This window comes from Bactrocera dorsalis, chromosome 2 (assembly GCF_023373825.1).
Source record: "Bactrocera dorsalis isolate Fly_Bdor chromosome 2, ASM2337382v1, whole genome shotgun sequence".
NCBI classification, from domain to species: domain Eukaryota; kingdom Metazoa; phylum Arthropoda; class Insecta; order Diptera; family Tephritidae; genus Bactrocera; species Bactrocera dorsalis.
Genome location: NC_064304.1, coordinates 76,597,032 through 76,622,221, shown reverse-complemented (window position 1 = coordinate 76,622,221; position 25,190 = coordinate 76,597,032). Strand labels below are relative to the sequence as shown.

At 33.4% G+C, this 25,190-nt stretch overlaps 2 protein-coding genes across 4 annotated transcripts in view; both read right to left on the bottom strand.

The window, feature by feature from the left end:
- The window catches only part of LOC105231136 (ubiquitin-conjugating enzyme E2 G1), a 539,049-nt gene that overhangs the window by 390,563 nt on the left and 123,296 nt on the right, over positions 1-25,190 (bottom strand). The window lies entirely within an intron of this gene.
- Positions 14,172-25,190, bottom strand: part of LOC105224969 (glucoside xylosyltransferase 1) — a 36,472-nt gene continuing 25,453 nt past the window's right edge. For both annotated transcript variants that reach the window (XM_011203256.4, XM_011203248.4), the window contains exons 3-4: positions 14,667-15,009; positions 14,172-14,607 (exon numbers count right to left, since the gene is read on the bottom strand). In XM_011203256.4, the coding sequence (XP_011201558.1) occupies positions 14,270-14,607; positions 14,667-15,009 (681 nt within the window). In that variant the 3' untranslated portion in view covers positions 14,172-14,269. The remainder of the gene's footprint in view (positions 14,608-14,666; positions 15,010-25,190) is intronic.

Here is a 25,190-nt window from a genome sequence, read left to right as displayed (position 1 = left end):
GATTTGTTCGAAATGAAATTCCAACAGCTTTAGAAGCTGTATAGATAACGGTCTAATTTTGATGTTTAGCTTAATGTTAAAAAAGTTTTTTATGAAATTGGCCATTAAATCATCAATAAACAAGAAATGTAAAAGCTCATGGGTTTTGTAATTTTAAGAAATAAAACGTTGTGACCCTTAAAAATAAATTAGATATTTATAAAATAATAGTATTTAGATCGGGTTTTAAAAAGCTTCGGTGATCGGACGAGAACCGATGTATTCAGCGTGGTATGGTCGTTGGCCGCTGTGGTCGGTGTGTGTATATGTTACCTATCCACCCATAAAAATTAAAATAATAATAAATAAAATTCAAACTTTAATAGCTTTCATCTTCCGCGAAATCGTATTGCAGTTAACAATATCATTTTATATCTATATATAAAGCAAAAACTTAACTGTTAAGGGCCAAACAAAATAGAATATACTTCTAAAGTTCAGAATTAATTAGTTTTAAGGTCTTGTTTGCTGTCCATCCTAGATGTTGCGTTTCGACTTGCAACCGTGACTGCCATAACACCATCGCGATTTTTTTCTATAGTTCGACGTGAAACGCTAGTCAGCAGTTGCACAAAGCGCTCGGTTCCTTGAATATGTGGAGGAATTTGTGGATCCGGAAGTGAAGGATTGTCAAATTACCGTTATATGGTAGGTGGGCGTGGTTATTATCCGATTTCGATCATTTTCCAGATATCTCTTAAGTAGGCATTGTGTAATATGTATACCAAATTTGAACGAAATCGGTGGGGTGGTTCCAGAGATATGCATATGAACTCATAAGTGGGCAGTGCCACGCCCCCTATAAAAAATTTCTGTACTGTCGAATTTTCTGCTTAAATACAACATCACATACCAAATTTGAGCAAATTAGCTTCGATAGCTACAAAACAAGCAAACAATCGACAGTGGAATAGGAATTGGATTTTTTTTTTTTATAAAATACAATATACGAAATTTTCTCGCTAAAAACCGGAGGCTCGATTTTCATTTTAGACCCATGGTTTCTTGGGAAAATTTTCTTAGAATTCATCGTAGTTTACGATTTTGATAACCGCTTTGTCAAGAAAAAAATTGACCCACTCTAATGTATATATATTTATGAACACGGTTTTCTTTAGCAACGTCGTCTACTCCGTCTATTATTTATCAGTGCATTATTGTTTTGATAATTCTCAATAAACAAAAATGAAGAAGTGTTTTGTATGTGGTGAAACATCACAAATTATTGATTTTGACAATAGTGTTTTTAGAAATTGTTATTTAAAAATACTATTTCGAAAAGAACGTGGATTTAAGTACGGTGATGTTATTTTAACCGAAGAGTCTATGGGTAATTTAGGTTATTACAGACAATGCTATCAAAAGGTGCCAGCATTACGGGCAAAATACAGTGAATAGTACTCCAAATTTGTTCAAAATTTTGAAGTAACTAAAATTTTTTATAGTTTATGTATTTTCTTTAACAAAAATTATTTAAGTAAGTATAAAAAATCAAAAATAAAATAATTATTTGAGGTTAAACACGGCTATTAGAGAAAAAGTTTAGTCTACCAATTTTCTCACGCAGATTTTACCATTGCAAAAAAAAATTAAAAACTACTTCAAAACATTATTTGCTACAATTTTTTAATTTTTATAAATAGTTAAATATTTAATACTGTTATTATTATTTGCAGCTTCATCATCAACGATCCCTCGTTCTACAAAACCTATCGAATTGTTAACATCAGATAACACAGGATCGTCTTTGAAATCATCCGCTATACCTATTCAACAGACATCATCAACTGTCAAGAAAAAAGCAGTGTGCTTGTTTTGTGGTTATCAGCAGAAAAAAAGTGGTAGGCAAAGATATAGCCTTGTATTACCTCTGCCTGTCTGACAAAAGCTTCGAAGATATAAAAAAAAATTGCAGAAAATTCTAACGATACCGAGATGCTTGCAAAACTTCAGAGTGAAACTATTACTTTTCATAAGGTTTGTTATACTCAGTACCGGGAAATTAAAAAATGGCATAGTCAAGAGCATAAAACAACCGATTGGCATGAAAATAGAGAAATCCATAAATTTGCTTACCACGTTCTAGAAGATTATATCAACGTAGAAATAATTGGGAAATATAAAGTGATATATTTTCAGCAATTAGTACAAAGATATAAAGCTCTGTTACTCGAATTTGGAGATGGAAAAATTAAACCAGAAGACATAAGTAATTATAGGTCAGAATATTTGGAAAAAAAATCTTGAGTAATTTTGAGAATCGACTGACAATTGAAGCATCTTCTGGACCAAGCTGCAAAAAAATTATCTACAACACGGACATCGACGTAAATGTGATGGCAAGTAATACTAACTTGCTACAAATGAAAGTAAATTTGAAGATGTTGCTTCTGATTTAAGAAACTGTGTCAAGGCTATTAGTTGCAAACCTCTGCCAAGTAATTTAACAGCTGATAATGTTATTGACGGAGAATGTGAGATCCCTGACAAATTGTTTGATTTTATACTTAATCTCATAGGTGGTCCTGAAGCTTATGATAAAATTGAAGATATAAAACTCAAAGTCACGTCATTGTGCAGCGATATTACTAATGTATATGATTACAAGAGCCAGATGTAAGCCTGCGAAAAATTTAACACTTGGATTGGCTGTAAACTCTTTAAAAAATTCGCGACAAGTTATCACAATGCTAAACCGATATGGGCATACGATTGGATATAACTTAGCTGAAGAACTGGAGACAGGGATGACATATACAGCAGTCGAAGGTGATCAGATAATTCCACCTGGAATCGATATAACGAAATGACGTAGCACACACGTAGCATTTGATAACTTTCATCGATTTGTTGATACGACGTCAGGCAAAGATACCATGCACGATACTGTAGGAATCATATACCAATTTCCTGCAGCAGAAAATGAAGATCTTGATCATACTACAGCTTCGACATCTTCAACTCTTCCGTTCCATGACAACAGAGAAGAATATCAACCTCCTTCTCGCAAACGGCGACGATTTAATGAAATTACACGAGAAATTAGATCGTATTACTCAAAGCCTACAGCAAGTATGCAGATGCTTACAGATGCTTCTTTCCACGACTTTTCACTGACTTCGGCTGCGCTACAAATATTGCACTTTGAACAATATTTATTGACAACAGAACTTCCACCCGAGATGTTGGATGAACTTGTAGAAACAGTTATAAGTTCTATGTCTGGTCAAAATGTATCAGAAACCAAACGAGAGGATTGAACTGCCACATGTATTGAGCCACATTGTAGTCGGCTATAAAGAGTTATGCAGAAATACTTTGGCAGGTGAACATGGAAAAACTGCACAATATTACTTCCAATACTGTGAGATTATCAATTTATTCTTGCGATTTTCGAGAAGCATTCGGACTAGTAACTTCGAACTTTACCTGGATTCCATTTTCAACATGGCTGATCTATTTTTTGCATTAAACCAACATAATTATGCACGGTGGTCTGCGTTGTATTTAAGTAATTTAATCAGATTAAACAAGAAGATTCACTTTTGGTTACTGAGTTTCGACGAGGTGCCTTTGGAGTAAGACGCACGAAGGCAAATTTCGCTAGATCGCCAATTGATTTAACGCTGGAACAGACCATTAACGCTGATGCCAGTAATCAATTGTCGAATAATCTTGCCGCAGAATCCATATCTGCACGGCAAAGATGGGCTCTTAATCACAGCATGAGGACAAAAATATTGACTGCCGTTAAAGAAAATGTTGGTTTAACGCAGAAAGATGATACATCATATTCTTTACAAAAAAGTAGAATAAAGAAGGATCAAAAGAATCTGCACAGCATTATTACAGCGATAAAAATCTCATCAATCCATTTGATAGTAATATTGATAAAGAAGTTCTATTCAACATTTCTACTGGTAAATCAGCTTCTCCGGATATTTTTTCAACAATTAACTACTTAAATTATTTACGTTTTTATCTCTTTAATATTGAATCTAATAATATATTTTATATTTTATTTTTTAATATTTAATATTTCTATTTTTAATTATTTAATTGGTTTAATAAGTATGATGTAAGAAAATTAAAAAAGTAATTTAATATAAAGTAAAACTTGTTAATACACGTTAAACAAATTTGTTTTTTAATTGCAATAAATTTTAAATCATATTAAAATATATTACAACTTTTTAAAGCTAATAATGCTATAACGTGGTAAGGCTCCAAAATAATTTTATGGGGGGGAATATATTTATCTTTGTCTTATACACACAGAACTGAACTCACGCCTTTCTCTTTCTGGCAAGAGTCTTATGCGCAGCTGTTATTGTACATCCTTCTCTGCCGTACATAAAAAAAGATATAGCGCTTGCAGTCACACTTTATTTTTACATGAAATTATTGAAACTTTAGATCGTGTCAATCATTAGCTTTGTCACGATTTGGAAAGTCAATCATATATCGTTGGATTCGTAATAAAATTCTGAATATTTACATATTTAATTTTTAAAGAAAAAGAATTAGGGTAAATCACTACATCCGCTTACCTGTTTATACCTGGTTGACACGTATTCTTGCCTAAAAGAAGGTAGTCAAACATTGCATGGCATTTTCTATATACTTTTTGATTGAGACTAAATTTATAAAGGAAAATACTGACAGTAACCAAGAAAAAAAATGAAATTAATTAATTTTTAATTAAAAATAGTCTTGCTAAGAAATAGACTGTCAATCATTTCTCATTTGATTAATCAATAAGTTTTATTATTAAGAAAACTATTTTATCACGGAAAAGAATGAGGGGTTGATATTTCACATCTTAATAGGGGTATTCAGACCAGCCTTGTTAATTCGTTAGTCGTTAGTTGGTAGTTTTTTACATGTATTTTGTTTTTGTAAAATGAACAGGCTATAGTTCTACCGAGTAACGAACTATCAATCTGGCAAGCTTGATAATTGTTTCGTTACTCGCTAACGCCTTTGTACATCAATTTAAAGTACTTACCAGTAATAAATTTGATCTGCTCCACATAATTTTTAACTAAATGACTGCCAGTTTTTGATTTTGCACTTTGTTGAGGCATTTTTACTCTTTAATAAATTGAATCAGATGTTTCGGAATAAAATTTACCATACTACAGAGGTTGAACAAAAAGTATGTTCACAGTTAAGCCTTTTAACGAAGTATCAACTAACTGATAACCAAATTAACAGGCTTCGGTCTGAATACCCCTATTGTATTTCTCTGGCCCTGATTCGTTGGAAGTTGGAAGAGTGTAAAATGTAGGGTTGTACCCGAACTTAGCCCTTTCTTTTTTTTAAATATAAAGGTTTGCCAGCACCTTAAGGGATTCCGACGGCTTTTAAAAGAATCTGAATGTACGGATATACCGGAGTTGCCTTTCTTATTTTAGATAATTCCAATGTTAAAATAATATATGTATATACGCTCTAGAAGCCTTTTTTTTTAATTAATTGCATTTTCCATAAAATATTTTGTTTTTGAATCAACGAATCAGATAGAGACATGAACCACTTGAAAATAAAAAACTTCATACTTTCGAATACATGTTAATATGCTTTTCCACTAAATCATATCCTAAACTAGTAGATAAAAAATATGCTAACGTCTCATTTTATAGAAAGTATGTGATGGCGAATTTTTCCTGATTTTTTAACGCTCTACGCCACCACTTTTCTACCGATCAGCGGATTTACGGCATGGCAAATGAGGTAACATTGGTTGATACACAAATTCAACACTTTTGTCAGCTATTGATTTTGAACATCTGAAAACAGGATGACTAGATAAATATTTGAATGATAGGGATTTCTCCATGATATGTCTACCTTGTAACTCCCTGTTCCATTCAGAAATTTTGCTTAGAATATTATTCCATTTCCATACGGCTAGTAAGTGAGGGTAGATTCATAAGTTTTAAACGACCAAGATTGCCATCGGGAATGCCTTACCGACTTGCTTTCAAAACCATGGTTTCAATAATAAAACTAAAATGGAGCTTAGGCTCCATGGTAACTCCCAAGTAATCAAAGTTGAAAACATGGTATAAGGGAGTAACGAAAGTGACCATTTACAGCAGAGACAAAGAGATGTCCAACTCTTCTCTCACTGGAAGTAAGAGAACAATTGCTAAACCACCTAAACTTTGACAGTTGACTGGATTGGGGAGGTTTTGACGTTTTGTAATTGGAATGACTGGAACGGCCAGATTGAAATTATACCAAAAATATATGTGAACGGAGGAATTTGTTGCAGCCGTTCAAGATCGCTAATAAAAATTTAAAACAATGAAAATCAAAGAAAATGCGAAATTTAAATATATTCCATGAAGCGTTTTGTAATTTGATGCACATTAGAATTAATTTTCAATTACAAATGATTAAAAACAGGCTTAATTCACCTTAATAATTACTGAAAGATCGAAATTCAGTTGTGTTAATGTACCATAAAATCATAAAAAATGATTTAAGTAGTTTCGCCATATATTACAAGTTCAATATATAATAATATGCAATCGTAATAAATTTTAGGTGTTTTAATTTAAAATGCCCAAAAATTTTTATTTTGTTCGATCTGGCCATAATGGAAAATGTTATAAAAAACGCTTATTTTGAGGCGCTCTCACACTGGAATAAGTTGAGCATCCCATTATCTTTGATTTACAATATATGTACTATATACAACAAAACTATCATGACCGCCTCTGGTAAATAAGGGTGGAGAGAGGTCGAAACAGATTGCGCAAAACAAAAAACGCTGTAATAATAATTTATATTTCATACTACTACTATATTATTTATATATACTATTTTCAATGATGGTTATAAAATGATGTTTATTGCTTTTGACAAAAAATTAAATTATACCATTTTCATACAGAAATATTGGGGTATATTTTTAACCGCTTTAATTAACTTATTAATGGACAAACTGGAAATTCAGTTTTACAATTAGTGGACTAAAAGAATAAATATTGTTACAGAATTTAGTATTATAAGTCATAATAATTTCTTTGAAGAATACATTTTCTTAACCTTAATCTGTATAATAGTAAATAAATTATTTGTAGAATTCGCAATCTCAATACATAGTACAATTCGGTAGGCATACCCGGCAAGTCATGACTACCGAAACTATGAAAAAAATTTAGTTACAACTAATACATACACACATGTGCATATATCAAAGGTATACGACTGTTGGAACAGTCTGCCGGTGATCAGGAAATTTAGCGCTTGAGATCCTGCCTCAGTATTTTAGCATGTAACGATGGAAAAAATACCATTTGTATATAGTTCTAGATTTAGTTTTTACCTATACAGTAGAAACTCGATTAACCGGACTAATTGTTGTCGATAGGCATTCGGATAATCGAAAATCCGGATAATCGAATGTATGAAGAAAAACAAAAAGATATTCATATCCTGCAACGAAAATCAATGTATTAAGAAATGAACACTTACTTATGTATGTATGTATGCACATATTTTCTTAGATTACACTACATACGTAATACTAAACTGCAGCATTAATCATGAAATACAATAAAATATTTAGGTACGTATGTACGAATAATTTGTAAGTAGATAGGTAATAAGTTTAATTTGGTTTAAAATATTTGGTAATTGTCATTTGACGTAAGCAACTTTTTCTCTTCATTGCTGCTATATCACGAATTCGTTTCAGTTGTAGTAGACTCACAGTATCACTCTAGCGGTATTCTCTCGCTCTTGCAAACCCCTTGCACGGTGCAAGAATTGCATATATTTCCTCTCGGTGCACCGGCACAACAACAAACACACGCAGAAAATTATTTGCAAGGGCTGTAAAATATGTCAGACCAAAAACCATGTATATTTGCGTGCAATGTCATGGAAAAATATAATTGCAACCCTGTTTTAGCTGACTTTTTACATAAAGTCATATAACGTCGTTAAATTGTCTCTTACGCTTTGGCAGGTTTAAATATGTAGACGTGACCCGCACGTCAGAGCGGAGTCACAATTGCAAATGAACTAAAACAATAATGAAACGCGCGGGGAGGCGGCAGCGACCACACACTGCGCGAGCGGAATATGCAAGTTCCGACACGTTCATGATTCTATAATTTCTACGTAGGTACATATAAATTGGTCGCGATTGGTAGTCCGGATAATCGCGAATCCGTATAACTGAGGGCCGAATAAACGATTATGAAAATCAATTTCGCAAATTATAAAATTAGTACTCAGTTTCGTAGAATTTGTATTTTCTGAATCTCGATTCTAACATTTTTGCTTATATCCACTTAAAACTTTTCAGTGGTGAATATTTATTAAGGGGTCAGTAAGATAATTTTTAGTAGAATAGAACTGCAACCAAATACACAGTGCAATGGATTATAACTGGTTCAGTAATCAGTCGATGAATATTATACCACGTACTTCCCAAAAAACTGATGTCATAACTTTGCCAGCCGACTTCTTCGTCTTTCCGCGCTTGAAGACCGGTTCATCATGTGCAGTCCACTATAATGTCTGTCGATTGGACTCCAGTGTGAAATGATGGAGCAGTATTTCTATTGTCACACACCGATTCGGTTTTATTAACATTATTAAAGAGCACTCAAACACTTCTCAGAATCAGTTATTCGTTTTTTTTTTTGTTAGATTATGAACTTGAGAGGCACCCATTTTGCAAAGAGGATTCGCCTTTTTCGGGCGACCAATGCCTTCATTGTCTTCGGTGCTCATTTCCAACTTAGCAAATTTTTTCAAATTTCTTTCAACGGTTGATTTCCCTGGTGCAGAGCCCAAATTAAATAGTAAAAAAGCAATGCCTTATTAGCACACGAAATGCTTTTATAACACTGTGAAACATTTTTGGGATTATTGTCTGAGGGGTGAGAAATTCCAAGTCAGGGTGATGGTACTAGGTCGGTAAAACGCTCAAAGGGTTTGGCGTTCGTATGTGTCAGTTTTTTTATGACCTTTTAAATTTTTTCCTTATCTTGATGTTTTTTCGCTTAACTTTTTATTATCTTTTTTCTTAATTTTTCTAAATTTGTTTCATCAAAATCGGACAAGTGGTTCGCGAGTTATGTTAAACTACGCTTTTACCAAAATGTTACAACTATGTAAGTGAAGAAACATCAAGATAAGGAAAAAATTTAAAAGGTTATAAAAAAAAACTGACTATACTGACCTAGTACCATCACCCTGACTTGGAATTTCTCACCCCCAGATTAGCTGTTGTACTGTGTAATCCATTGTTTTGTAAACTCACACAAGTTGCTTCACAAAAATGCAAACAGCGGCCATCTTGGATACCTATAGAAACTCATCCCCAGACTCCTCTTAACGTTTCTCCAAGGGCACCTCTCAGCTGTGCCTTTGCCTACATTGTATCCGCTGATAGTTTTTCTACAACACCCTCCCACCCCTAAAGTATATTATTTAAAAAGATTTACTTCCACTGCATATAATAAAAATTTTGAGAATTATATTGCAGAAGAGATTTCGTTAATAAAAAAGTATAATCGGGCAGTCAATAATATAATCTGAAAGAGTATCCTCAAATATCACTCGTTGTGTTCTATTATAAAGATAAGAAGATGCACATTGAAGAAATCTTGGTTGCAAACCCAAAAGATTGATTAAGAGAATAGTAAGATATTTGGTACTTTATTTCAGGAAGTAATCATAACTTGATTTTACTATAAGTAAATGAAGTAAGACGTCTTTTTATGAAATAATTCGGCCGGAAATTTTAAGAGATTTTGTACAGAAGTTTGATTTGAAACAATATATTTTTTTTAGGTCTGAATATTGTCGGGGCAATGCAGAACATTTACAGTAGTCGACAAATATATCAATTTTTAAACGTTTAGTCGAGTTTTTTTTGTGTTTCTGAAATCCAATTATATAGAAATTACCATTAGTACTGTTTAAGTACAAATTTGGTAGTAAGACTTCTATCATATTGATAATAAATACTCAGCGAATTTCTATCGCTGAGTTTTTTATTTCAGTGGATGCCTTCCGTACATTAATAATTTTTTGCTCAGTACAATTTTTCAGTTTTGTTCCAGAATGACCAAAAGAACTATATAAAATAATTTTAAAAGATTCGAAGAGAAATATTTATTTTAAACCATGAAATATAGTATGTACTTCTATAGCAACTGAAGTTAAACCTACATTTATGTATATCATCAATTTTTATAACGCGACGAAACGACAAACGTATGCCCTCTACCGAATTATCTTTGGCAAATCTAGAAAACAATATGCCCTGGGCTTCAGACCCCCACGTAAAACATGCTCCCAATGAAAAATTACCAATAGCTTCAGATGAGAAACCCCCCTTTCGATGATGACGATGGCAAACGAGTTAAAAAAAAAAATATTGCCAACTGTAAAGCACGGTAGGAGTAATGTTATGGTTTGGAGGTACATGGGCGCATCTGGAGTTGGACTTTTGAATTTGTTTAGTGAAAAAATGGATAAGCATATGTATCTGAACATTTTAAGAAAAAAATTTAAATTTTAAGTGTGCTTAAATCGGCTGTTAATAGCAGCAAAATCAATTTCCAACAGGATACCGACCCAAATGAAATGTCATCCCACAGTTCCTTTACACCGAGTCGTTGACAAGTGCTCTCAGAGAGCAGGAGTGCAAGCCGAGTAGAAAATCGTTCAGCTTTTTGTTGCATCTTCTCGACGTCGAACCTTCCTTGTGTTTGTTAACGTGCGTTTTTTTCTGCAAGCGGGTGCGTATCTTTGCTACAACATAGCATGGTGTTCCCCGTCGATATTAGGACCTCGGAGCGTATGCACGTCTGAAACACTGGAGACGTGTCTTCCGTCTACCAGATCTATCATGGTTGGTGGTTTTTTGATCCGGAGACAGACAGGTAGCTTGGTGAATATTTCTATGCTGGAATGTAGTACTACAGATAATCATATTTTGGGCCCCGGCGAATTCGATGCTGCATTTTTCGACTGTTTTGCCAAAGATACCTTCTTTGCCTACCCTGGCGTTAAAGTCGCCAAGCATTGTTTTGACATCGTGGAGTGGATAGCTGTCATAAGTGCGCTGCAAGCGCTCATAGAAGGCATCTTTGCTCACATCGTCATCATCTTCCGTCGGGGCGTGGGCGCAAATCAGCGATATGTTGAAGAACTTCGCATTGATACGGCGAGTCTCTTTCTCACAGGCGCATTCCCAACTCGCAGCCAACTTACCGTAAAAAATGAATCAAAAGTGGCAGACAATAAAATATGTTCATCAGTAGACGAGCGCTGCCGCGTGCGAAAACGAAATCAAGCTCCTTTTATAAATGTGTCAAAATTAGCTGCAATCGCCGTTTTCAAATATTTTGAAACTAAATGCACCCTCGTCAAGCGAAAATTTAGGTTGAGCGAAGATTATTTTTTTTATCTTTTTTAACCTACCTGTTGTAAATTCGGCAGCACAGCATTTTTAATAGGAAGGCCTTGAATATTAGTGTAAGAGTGGAAAAAAATAACCCAGTTATTGTGAAGAAAAAATACCAATTTTTCCAGTTGGGATGATGTGATTTCTCTATGTCGTTTATATATGTACAGTAGGTAGAAATAATAAGTTATCAAAACAGCCAGCGCTGTTTGAAACGCTCTACACTTTTTCGCTTAATTGAAAATAATATTTTTTGTATATATTCGGAAAGTACCGTTATCAAAGTACCGCAATTGATGATTTTAGTGGCAATCGCTTATTTGGTAAGAAATTTTCGTAGCCTTCTATAAAAATGCTGAGTGACAAAGCGTGGAAAAAGTAAGTTATCATGTGCAGTAATTAGTGTTTGTCATATTAAAACTTGAAAATAAATTATAAAAACGCATTAAATGTGCCAGAATTATTAATTTTATAAATTTTGAAATTGAATTGGTAACTAAAGTTTTCGTTTTTTTTTAATTTAATTTTTTGAAATATTAAGGCGATTGTTACGGTAAATTAAAAAAAAAAAACTGAAAATGGTGAATTTTAAACAATTAACGAATGAGGAATGTTCAACCATAATTAATTTGCATAAGGATGATCACATGCAGCGTTATTTTTCTAAAAAATTTAATAAAAGCAAGGTCGCAATACGGAAAGTTATTGCCGGCTACTACAAAGAAAATCGAGTCATCAGGAAGAAGAAGCAAGGGCGCCCAAAAATAACAACGGGAGAGTTTACAAACGAATTTCCAATTCTGATCCCTTCAAATTAGTTCAAAATTTTGCACACACAGCCGCGTTGCAAGAAAGTTACTCTACCTAAATAAGGCAAATAAAAAAAATGACAAGCATTTTATAAAGAGTATATATTAAAATCTTAAAATTATTGGCATAAAGTGCTGTGGACTGATGAATCGATGATTTGTCTTCGTTATCCTCACTGTATGGTTTACGTTTGGTGCTCACCCGAACAAGAACTATTATACAAGTGCATTCTACCCACAGTTAGGTCGTTGAAATGGTTTGGGGATGCTTATCTGTGAATAGCCCTGGCAATATTGTAATCCTGGAAGGAAAAGTTACTGCTGAAGTTTATTTAAATATTTTAAAGGAGCACGCCATCCCCGAAGGTCACTGATTAATTGAGCCGGATATCCTTCTTCCACAGGACAACGCGCCTATTCATACTGCAAAAATCATCACAGAACATCTACAAAATGAAAATGTGAGTGTATTGAAATGGCCTCCTCAAAGCCCTGACTTGTTATCAATTGAAAAAGCTTGGGCAGTCCTTACGATGCGTATAACTGAGGAGAACCCCTAAAACCTGGTTGATTTGAAGAACTGCATCTATAACATTTGGAATAATTTTCCTCAAAATTATTGTTTGAAGCTTGCCAACTTCATGAAATAACGATTGGGTCAACTAGCAAGACTTAATTATAGACATTGTAGATAGTAAACAATTTGATAACTTATTTTTTCTACATGCAATTTACCGTATGTGTGTATGTTTTCCTTTTATAAAGGCAATGAACTTCCCTTTTGTTTTAAAATGACTTTAATTAGATACTTTGAAATATGGTCTCAATAAAAAAATAATATTTCGTTTGAAAAATATAAGCTTTTCAATTTTACTCATATCGCTGATTTATATTTCACTTTGATAACTTATTTTTTCTACCTTGAATCGTACGTTATTTCTTGTTTTGCAGAAAATATTTCTAAATATCTCTATTTTTTTATTTAAATATCTTCCCTGCTTTAAATATATACATACATAAATATAACAAACATTATTTACTTTATGCTATCACATCTCAATTATTGCAACGATAAAAGGCTGTTTATATAATATTAGGGCTATTCTCTTGCTCTTGCAAGATTGCAGATTGCAAAAATACTACACCGAAATATACAAGGGCACGAGAGCACCCATTGCAGAATCTAGTGATATATGAGCGACTGATTCAGTAAATTTATTGTAAATGACTATTGTGCATGGCTATTGTGAATTGGCGCACCTTCTGCATGCATTTTTAACAAAAAAACTGTAACAAAACTTTATAATTTAAATAGAAATTATAAAATCTAATTGAAATTTACCTTTCTCAACAGTTTAACGACGTAATATGTCTTTATGTAAAATGGCAACTACAACAGGGTTGCAATTTTATTTTTGCGTGACATTGCACGCTAATATACATGGGTTTTGGTCTGACATATTTCACAGCCCTTGCAAATATTTTTCTGCGTGTGTTTGTTGTTGTGCCGTTGTAAATCTGCAATGCTTGCACCGTGCACCGGGTTTTGCAAGAGCAAGAGAATACCCCTATTTTGTTACTATACTCGTTTTAAAATGGGGAGTTCCAATTTATTTTCGATAAGTGTCAATAACGTCAACAGGGGTGCCACACAGACTTTCTTATTTCTTTTAAAACGATAGCGACAAAAGGGATGGAGCCGATTATATATTAATACTTTAGCGGAAAGAATTCATAATACGTTTATTTGTATCTTCTCTGCATTTATTTTAAATCGTTAAAAAAATATTTAATTGTAAATGAAATCAAAGATAGTTTTAGCATTGAATTCCTCAGTTATTAAATAATGCAACAAACAAAATTATGACAGCACTGATACGTTCAGTTTTGACATTTATTCTCCAAACAAGAAAACGTTCGCCCAAGTTAGGGCCTGAACCATTAGTATTATTATTATGACTAAATGAATATTTTAAATTCAGTTACGAGTATATGTTAACGATTGATATCTTCCAAATATTTTTTTTGCGTTGAGGATAGTTTCTTCAGTTAGTAGGCCACAATTTGTTTCTTTTACGACATTATCATTTAATGATGCTTTTAATGGTATTACAAAATTTAAGTATGGATTTGAATCAATCTTGTAGCTTTCTACTGTCTCATACACTGCCTTAAACAAGGGCTGTTTATTAGAATGGAAGTAACCCCTATTGCCGTGGATCAGTTTTATTCCTTCAACGGATACATTACAAACACTTATATACATGCAATGATCTGGTCGGTAGTTGTACTGACAAGGTAGAAGTAAAAGCGCATCTAAAATATTTATACTAAGTTATGTTAATATGAATTAAAACATACATGTTCAGATTTACCTGGACTGTAATAAAAAAATACATTAATGATATCTTGATCACCCCACGTGATACGTAGCTTGTACTCATTGTATATGGGAACTATATGTGAAACCCAATTGTGAATGCGCATACGAGTAAGGTTCATTAGCATTACTCCTGAATTTACTCCCATGCGACCATAGTAAGGATGTCGTGCAAACCGATTGTACCAACCCATGTTTTCATCTTCATGTTCGGAGGTAAGAGCTGCAAACTGAGATGCATTAAATCGTCCAAAATATTTCCAAATATCTGATATAGGTGACAAGAATATAACATCTGTGTCCACATATAAAACGGAATCCACCCGTGGAAGTAACAGCTTAAAAAAGATGAAAGTCATAATTTATAGGAATAATTTTATTGAAGATTTAAAAATGAATCAAAGCGAACAGAGAACGTAATTTCTTCCAAAAACGTCATATTTCAATATAATAAATAATTCATGATAGAGTTATATAAAGTTGTGTTGCACGTGATTTCACGAAAATATTTTTTAATATTCAACACCAAACTATTTTTATTTGTGCTATTTTAAGTCCTAGGATGTTTTTGGGTCTTAAAGCAAAGCAGAAATGTTAATTTTTTTGTGCTATTGACGCAACACAAAGAGAATCATGTAAAGAATTTTTGTTTTGAAAGCTTAAAAATAAACAGGCATTCGCTTAATGAGCCCTTCCCGCAAAAATTTAGCGTTGATTTTTCCTTTAGTTTACTTTAAACAAAATTACTATTGTTTGGCGCTTAAATTATTTTTGCATTTATCGTAAGGCCACATATTTTATATTGTCGCTTACGTTCGATAAATACCACACACTTTTATTTTTGTGTTTCTCATTTCCTTTTTTAAATTAATATTTCATCAGAGAACATAAATTATAGAGAAGGTCCAACTACGAGGAAACCTGTGAATTTTCAAAAGCTAATCAAATTGTTCATCGTCGTTTCATCAAAGCTAGCTCAGAAGAGAAATTTTAAAGTGGCGAGTTAACAGAGCAGAGAGTTAAATGAAAAGTTTGCTTTGAAATATACAGTTCTATTACAGATGTATGCTGGCTTTTTGCTTATATTTTTATACGTTTACATGCAATCATATTAATTGATATGAACTCATGCAAAATTGAAAACATTCTAATAAAATTATGCAATTCTCAAAGCAATATTTGTAGTTAATGTGCAAATAATTATTATGTTTGATAATATTATGTTATATTACATATGTGTATGTATAGAATATATGTCTTATATCCGACATACTATTAGAATATCCTAAAATATTACTTATTATAATAATAATGTATTTAAATCACACCTTTCATCATTTAAAACATTCATATGGATCTATCATAGCAAAAAAAAAAATAAAAAAAAAACAACAAACACATGCGGGAGCTGTAGCACATGGAAATTTTCATTAGCTCCGCTCTGCTACCGCTCCTAATTTTTTTCTACCGCTAGGCCAGGGCATAGCGCAACATTTAATTTTTTGCTCTCGCTACAAGTATAGTTTTTTACCTAACAAAACTCGGAGCAGAGTAGAGCGCGTACTTTTACATTGTTATACTAAGGCTATGCTGTGGCTCCCGACAAAGTGAGAGCGGTAGCGATAGCATAGCAATAATTCTTGAAATTTTGCTGCTACGGAGTAGTAAATGAGAACCCAGTTTTCCTTAAAATCCTTAAAAGTGGTGAGATCACCTAGGCCGCGTGTAGATTCTAACCACTTTTCCCCTCACGTGTACGTATACATGTGAACATATGTACATCTCTGTTGCGCTCATTCAGCAGTGACCATATATATGATTATAAGAATATAGCTGAACTGCTTTAATTACCCTAATCGTCAGCTGATGCAGGGTTGCATTTTTTTATTCCCAATTTTAAATTTTTTGTAGAATTGTAAACAAATATTTTAAATTTAAATTTTTTTATTTTTCTGTAATAATGAACAATTTTTACAGAATAACAACTATATTCAATAAAAAAAAAATATTAACATCTGAAAATAAAGAATAATTAAATACAATTATATAAAATTTAAATGTGATATCTAAAAAAAAAAGAAAGATTAATTATATAAAAATCATAATAAAATCTGAAAGAAAAGATTAATATTATCTGAAAAAAAAAAAACAAAATATATTAAATGCAAAAATTAAAATGTGACAACTTGTGACAAAGACGGGGGGAGGGGTTAAAAAGTCTTTATATTCGTGTGACGTAATTTTTGGATGGCCCCTTATCCGTTGTGTCTTTTCGGTGATCTACACTTATTTAGATCGAAGAATACTAAATTAATTTCGTCATCGTTGAAGAAGCACTTAAAAATAGGTTCACAACACTGTCCAGCATGGTCCGTGATGGTCAAATGATTTCGAAATTAAAATATTCAAGCCACGGTGTAAGGCGTCACTCTTTTCTAGAATGGTTGCAATGTTAACAAAGATACGCTTTTCCACAGCTATTGCTTCGCATTCTCAGGACATCCATAGATCTTAATCGTTTTCTTTTCATACTACGGCCTTAACCAAAATATAGGTTACCACATCATGGTGTTATTTGATCCCATGTGAAGTGCAGAAACTAGATCTAGTTGGGGCTAGCTCTGGAAGTTCAATGTTGCCCACTTAATGAAACGGATGTTCGCTAATCGATCATAGTGAAACTAGTTTTGTTTTGACTAATAGCTATACTGCTTTGTGAATTCCCCAACAGGAGATAATAATCTTATTTTAGAATAATGGTATTTTACAAAATTTGGGACAATAGATATCTTCGTTTGTAATGTAATTCCAATAAAAGATACACTAAAGCCTCGGATATTGACGACCACGTCAAAGTCAAAATAAAACACGATTTACAGATATATACTATATATCTGGAATGTCCGGACTCTATACACGGAAGGTGCTTGACTGTAGTTGTCATGAGACGGTGCACAAATTCGGTATAGGATTTATGGTTGGTCGGAGGCTTCTTAGGCAGCTTAAGAACCACAGAGCCCCAGGAGCCGATAAATTATCGACTAAGCTGTCTGCGCTAATTATCGCGGAATCAGCTACGATCAACACGCTCATTACATACAAGGTTATTCGACAGCATTGTGTGAGCAAACTGATTGCACCTTATCAGTATAGCTTTAGACTTGGCAAATGCACTATAGGCAGGATTTTCAAAACACTGGAAAAGACCATTAACAAACAAATCTACAACCGCCACATTTTTGTCGATTTTAGATTATATCCAAGAATATGAAACAAGTGTATGAGCTCAACCCTGACATGGATATATTTAGTTAAGCCCATAGAAATCCAAATAATGTGCTGATTAGATGATTCTCCAGCAAAATACACCTTCGACTCGATATTCATGGGTGGACAATGGAAGCAATGGTGCCCACGCATCCAATAGAAAGGTCAAGTGCATAGCGACCTGTCGGCCCGATAGATGAACAAAGATTTTAATCAGTTCATATTTTTTGTTCGTTTATAAAGTTTGGTGCTGCTGAAGCGTTATTAGTGAAAAAAATAAATCGGTCTGAAAAAAAGTCAAAAGAAATTCTTAATCAGTAAGGATGCTGTTATAGTCCCTACCTCAGGGAACACGAAAAATTTTTTGTTTGAAAAAAGGCGACTGCCGGAAAATAAAAATCATTTTTTACGCTTTTTTTTGAAATTCCTAATTTTTTTTTTGAATATTAAAAACAAAGGATTAAGGATTATATGAAGATAAAGGGTTATAAAATTAAAGAAGGTTCACACAAAATTTCAAGTAAATCGGTTGTATAGAACTTAAGACAATGCCGGTACCGTGTGGAAAAAAGTAGTTTCGAGAAAAACGCGTTTAAAAAAGTGAGCCTACCTACCAACGGGCTAGGTACTGCGTCTAAAGTAACTGTAGCTCTTAAAATAATTTTAATGTTTAAAAATTCTTTGAAGGATATGTTCTTAAGGGTCTAAATTTTAAATATATAAAAAAAACTCGAATTTTTCAAAATTGTAGAGTAGAATACCCCCTTAAAATAACTAAACATAAACCAAAAACTTTATGAAAGCTTCACTAAATTTGGAAAATGTCCGATATATTGACATAACTATTAAAACGATAAAAAAAATTTAGAATCTTTAAATAACTTACTGTCAAATATTAAAAAAAAAATGGTTTATGTTCCTTCGTTTTTGTATAATCAGCCCTATCACGCAATCCATCGTAGCGAAGCTACGAATACGAAAGTCCGTTACGAATACGCATAATTTGCTGTCATTGAATCCATGTGAATTCGAAACTTTTGTTGCCAGACTTAATTTTGAATTTTGACATTTCGAAATCAGCTGTGTAGAATAAAAAATTTAAATTTTAATTAATAAAACTGAAATCGTTTATATGCAAGTTGATTTTACGAACAAAATATGGATTCGCTAACGTTTTCATTTATGTTGCTTGAGAAAGAACGTGAGAGAAGTCGGCGTGATCAAAAAATTCACCGAAAATCACTGAGGGACAAGAGCAACCCTTTCGATGTGGATGAAACAATGTACAGTTCAAGCATCCACAAAAATTTTTTGTTAAATTTTATTAAAATTATTTTTCTAAAACAGGTTTATTAAAAACTATCGCTTAAATAAGGCGGCCTTTACGTATGTCCTCGATGTTCTAGAGAGGAATGCAAGTTCTTCAAGATTGTCATCTATAACTTTACTTCATCGATTGTCTTCAGTTTTACGGTTTTTAGCTGAAGGAGGCTATCAGCATGGATATCGATATTCCATTGGCTCAGTCAACATTTTGTTGCATCTTAAAAGAAGTATTGCTTTAGTCCCATTTGTGCCCTCAGTGGATAAACCTCGAGTTAAGTAATGTTGAAAGGATTTTTTTCAGAAATACGGATGTCCAGGCGCGATTTTGTGTGTAGACGGGACACATATTAAAAGCGTTGCTCCAACTAAAGATAAGTTTCTCTATTATAACCGCAAAGGATACTTTAGTATCAATGCCATGATTGTAAGTTTGGTGACAAATTCACATTTAAAACATCTTAATCAATGTTTTGCAGATATGTGACAATAATATGAAAATACGTTATTTGAATGCTCAGTTTCCTGGCAGCAATCACGACTCCCACATATGGAATGTCAGCAATGCTCGTTATTTTCATGAGAAAAGGTACCTTGATGGTGAACGAAACACTTGGCTTTTGGGTATTATACATACAAACATATATGTTGCAAAAATTCCCAAAACGCCTTACAAATTTTCAAACATCAAAATCGTTTTATATTTGTACAGGAGATGATGGATATGCCCTAGAACCATGGTTAATGACACCATTCCGTACCCCTTCCTCAGGAAGCCCAGAAGAGAAATATAATAAAATACATGCAAAAGCGAGAAATATCGTTGAAAAAACAATTGGTGTTTTTAAAAATCGATTTAGATGTCGTCTGGGTGCTCGTGAGCTTCACTACGAGCCATGGAAGGCATCTCAAATCGTTAATGTTGCGGCAGCGTTACACAACGTTTGCATTCACTATCGCGTGAATGATGAAATTTTAGAAAATAATTCGGAACCAAATATTTTTACAGAAAGTAATGAAATTTTTTCATCAACTTATAATGATGAAGCTTCACAAATCAGAGAAGCTATATGTGCAACACTTACATGAATATAATATCCTAAACAAATATTAACACAAGATATTTATAGTTTTAATTTAGTATTTATTTAATTATTATAATTATTTTTTGCACATGGATCCGGTGACCTAGGAGTACGTCTAGGCAGTGCTGGACTGCAGGTCACTGATGGCATTGATACGTCGGCCTCTGTCTCATTGCCATCGTCGGCTGACATCGGTAAGCCCATGCTCACTGTATTTTTAATTCCACACGTACTCGTCTCTAATGCCGTTATTATTATCACCGCTTCCTCCAATTCGCTGAAATGTAGCTGACTGCTCCTTTTTATTTTCTACCAATTTTCTTTTTATGTAGGCCTTCCAGTCAAGCCATACCTAATAAAAAATAAGTTAAAAAAGCTTTAAATTATCCTGTTACAACAATAAAAACTACAACTTTATTATATTACCTTCTTCCAGCTCGAAATATCCTGGATAGGTGGACCAACACTGTCTTCTTGGGCCATATTGTTCCAAAAAGCTGCCACTTCTTCTTTAGGGCACTTGGTAAAACCCTGCGCAATTTCAGGTTTTTGCTGTAACAGCTCAACCATTAGTGCATATTGCTGCTTGGTGGTAATTACTTTGGACCTGCGGAAATCGCATTAAAGATTATTTTACTGGTAACAAATATGTTATAGTTTGAATTCAATAAAAACTTACATTTGTCTTTTTTTTAATTTATTTCTCCGCTAATAAAAACTTGTCGTACAAAAATTCCGATAAAATCCAAAACTTTCCGTTTCGAGTGAATTCAGTGAATGCCACTCTACGAATTTCGAACTTACGTTCAGAATTGTTAGAATTGCATGATAGCAATTTCGTATCTTTCCCGAAAAAACAGTCTACGATGGATTGCGTGATAGGGCCGATTACGTAGGGAAGCTACAAACTTATTATTTGGATTAGCTTCTGTAATCATTACTGCATTTTTTTGTTCTTCAATGGAAACAAATGGTCAACATATTTGAAATAAAATTTTGTTTCAAATAATCACAATTTGTTAATAAATGTATAGGAGTGCTGTTTTTTAATTTTATATTTGCAAAATCTAATATGTAACGTGGGCTTACAGCGCACCGTTACGGTTGAAATTTACTTTACTTTAAACTTAAAATTAAAAGTCGTTCAAATATTAGCTCTTAGAAGGTTAAGGATGACAAACACAGATTTGGTTCTAATTTAAAATCCAGCAGCCACACAAATTAACCCCTTAAGGGGATATAAGTACAAGATGCAATCCAAAGTAAACTCGACTTTAAAACAAAAAAAAAAACAACAAATGGTTTTTTCGGCAAAATCAATTTATTTTATTCAAAATAGTCTTCTTCAGCTCTTAGCACGGTCCAAAAGGTCCGGTATGGCCGCCAGTATGCCGGTGCAAGCTTTTTGAATGGTCTCTACGTCTGCATAACGCTTTCCTTTCATGGGCAAATGCATTTTTCCAAAAAGGAAGAAGCCACACGGTGCCATATCAGGTGAATATGGGGAGTGTGTTTAAATGAGTTAAGCATCCACCCCTTTTACCCGAAAAAACTGGCGCACACTAATAAAACAGCTTAATTTACCACAGCTGATGACTCTATATCCCACCACAATTGAGAACATCACCCAGCAAGTGGCCACCACACTAATAATACAATACCACTCAACACAACTCTCCACAATTCGACATCAATTAACCCACTCAACAAAAAGGATGGGAAAAAGGATAGCGAACACAATTCGTCAGAGACTCATCGCTGAGACACATTCGCGTATACACTGCCTACTGCCTTCGCTACTCAAAAGCAATTATACATTGTGATCTGGATAAGTGGAATCTCGATCTTCGGTATTGGTTTCTCGCCGCCCCGCTTATGGACATTTCCTTCAAAAATAAAGTTTATTAAATGTATAACATTTAAATTATAATTACGTTAATTTATATTCTTTAAATAAAACTAAATTTAAATTTATTTAGAAGCGTTTGCTCTACCTAGATTGTGTATCCCTTTAAACATGGTCCTTCGAGCCTTAAAGAAAGGCACTATAGATTTATAGTCAAAAACTGTGAAAACCCAATAGCACGGTGAAGTGACAAAACTAATAACTAATAATAAAAGTATAAACATACATATGTAACATATCAACAAATAAGCAAAATTAAGTGCAGTGCGACAAAGTGCAGTACACAAACAAAAAACAACCAATTAAAAGTGTGCAGTGCAAAAACAAAAAAGTGCAGTGAACAATCAGAACAAAAAACAAAACAACCAACATTATTATTTATTAGAAACAAAAAAAAAAACAAGAAACAAAAGAAAGTGCAGAACAGTGCAGTGTCTTTATGTAAATATACATACATATAAAGATTCACGGTGGATAAAAGAGAAGTTTAAGTGACAAAAACAAATTGCATGGAAAAACAAAATATACAAAACAATTTCAGTAAACAAAAAACCAAACAGAAACGGGCGCGAAAAACTAAGCACCTTAATATAAAACAAAAACAAATTGAACGCGCGCGAAACCTAAACACAAAATATAAAGTAAAAAATTAAACGGGCGCGAATCTAAAACAATATAAAATAAACAAAAAAAAACGCTAAAATCAAAGACAACTAACTGCAAGCAGAGAGAAGGAGTTGACATCAGAGGCCCGAATAAACGCATACAGATATACGCATAAACAACAATACGCAACACAAGAAACCAAGCAGCTGGAAGAAGGAAAGAGGAATTGGAAGAATACGAGCAGGCATGCTATACGAGTACACAGAAATATACCCTACAAAACCAAAGTGAGCGTATTCAGTTCTTTTAATCTAATTCTACTATGCATATATGTACATATGTATGTAAAAATTTCTGACTTATGTATACATACTTGTACAAATCTATAACGCTACTTTAATACGGTTAACAAACATTTTTAATTTAACGAAGTTAATCCGACCTATTATATAGCTAGCTAATAACCATTTGCCTATTTATGTTTAGATATATGTACCTCTTCTGTTGAAAAAGAAAAACAGTAAGCAGGATAAACATAAGCAAAATACAATTTAAAACACAAGTAGCAATATCAACAAACAAAACTAAATGCAAACATACATACATACATGCTTATTGGCGCACAATATATAAAGTAAATACATATGTACATACATAAATACATTTCCTAACATTTCAAGCGCTAACAAAGGAAAATACCCTTTTTTCTTTCCGTTTTCTCACTCTCTCACCTTTGCGAAAAAATAAAATCCAAGTACAAGTATACACAAACATACATCTTATATTAAAACATACAAGTTCAAAGTCCACATTTGCAATTATCCGGCAATACCTCTTGTTCTTTGGCAAACAAAAACAAGCAGGATTGTGGACAAAAAGCTAATTGATCTCTCTAACGAGCTCTCAATTGCTTACGAACAAAGCATAACAAACAGTTCGTGCATCTTAGGCACAAAGCGAATTGATCTCTCTGACGAGCTCTCAATTGCTTAAGAACAGAAACGTAATTATAAATACATAAAAACGAATTGTGCATACTTATGTAAATAGCGCATTGATCTCCTCAGCGAGCTCTCAATTGCACAAAACTTAAGTACCTTCATAGCACATACATACATACATACAAGTCCAAGTATTAGGGTGTACCCAAACACTAACATACGGACGTAAAAGGTGTTTATAAATTAAAAGTGCGGATATTTTCAAACTCAAAACTAAAATAAAATAAATAAATAATATTATTTTACAAAAATGGTTAACAACAACAATAATCAAAATACACCTGCAGGAGCTACACGCCCAAAACAGGTTGCTAAATTTATTTCAGAAAGTGACAGTTTAACAAGATACTGCACTAGATTTGCCTCTTCACCGATTCAAGAAAACTCTGAATCGTTATTAGAAATAAAAAGCCAAAATCTTAAAAATTTCTGGTCTCGTCTCCAAGCGGCTCATGACGCCATAGTAGAATCTGACGATTCAAACGTACCACAAAATTTGAAACAATCGGCTTACGCAATATATGAAAACTGCTTAGACCAATATGAAGAAACAAAAGCTATGATCTCCGATCAATTAAAGCTAATAAAAGCAATTGCACCTACTCCACATCCGAGAGTAGAGCTGCCACAAATGCAACAATATCAAGAGGCAAGTTCAGGCATCCAACTCGAGTTGCCCGCTTGTGACACAGAAACCTTTTACGGAGGTTATGAAGAATGGCCGTCCTTCCGGGACATGTTCACGGCCGTGTACATAAACCATCCTCAATTATCACAAGCGCAAAAATTGTATCACCTCAGATACAAAACAAAAGGTCAAGCAGGCGAAATTGTTAAACAGTTCGCATTAAATGACGACAATTTCAATTTGGCTTGGGAAGCTCTAAAAGCTAGATTTGAAAACGAAAGAATACTGGTCGATAAGCAAGTAACGACACTATTAAACTTGTCTAAAATTAAGAAAGAAACAAGTGTAAAATTCATTAAACTAGAATCCACTGTTTCTAATTGTTTGTCGGTTCTGTCGACACTTAATATTCCCACAGATAGCTGGGACCCAATTCTGGTAAACATTTGCACCGCCACATTACCAGAAAAGTCGTTACTTCTATGGGAGCAATCGCTCTCATCACGAAAAAAGTGCCCAACGTGGCAACAAATGAAAGATTTTCTCACCACCCAATATGAAATTGCGGAAAGGTTAGAAGAGAAAATAATCAATACTAAGAACAAACACGATCAAAATGGAAGCTTAAATAGACCCCAAGTTAGTAACAAAATCAATTCACACAAAACCTTTTACAAAACGCAATCGTTCACCTCCGAACAGA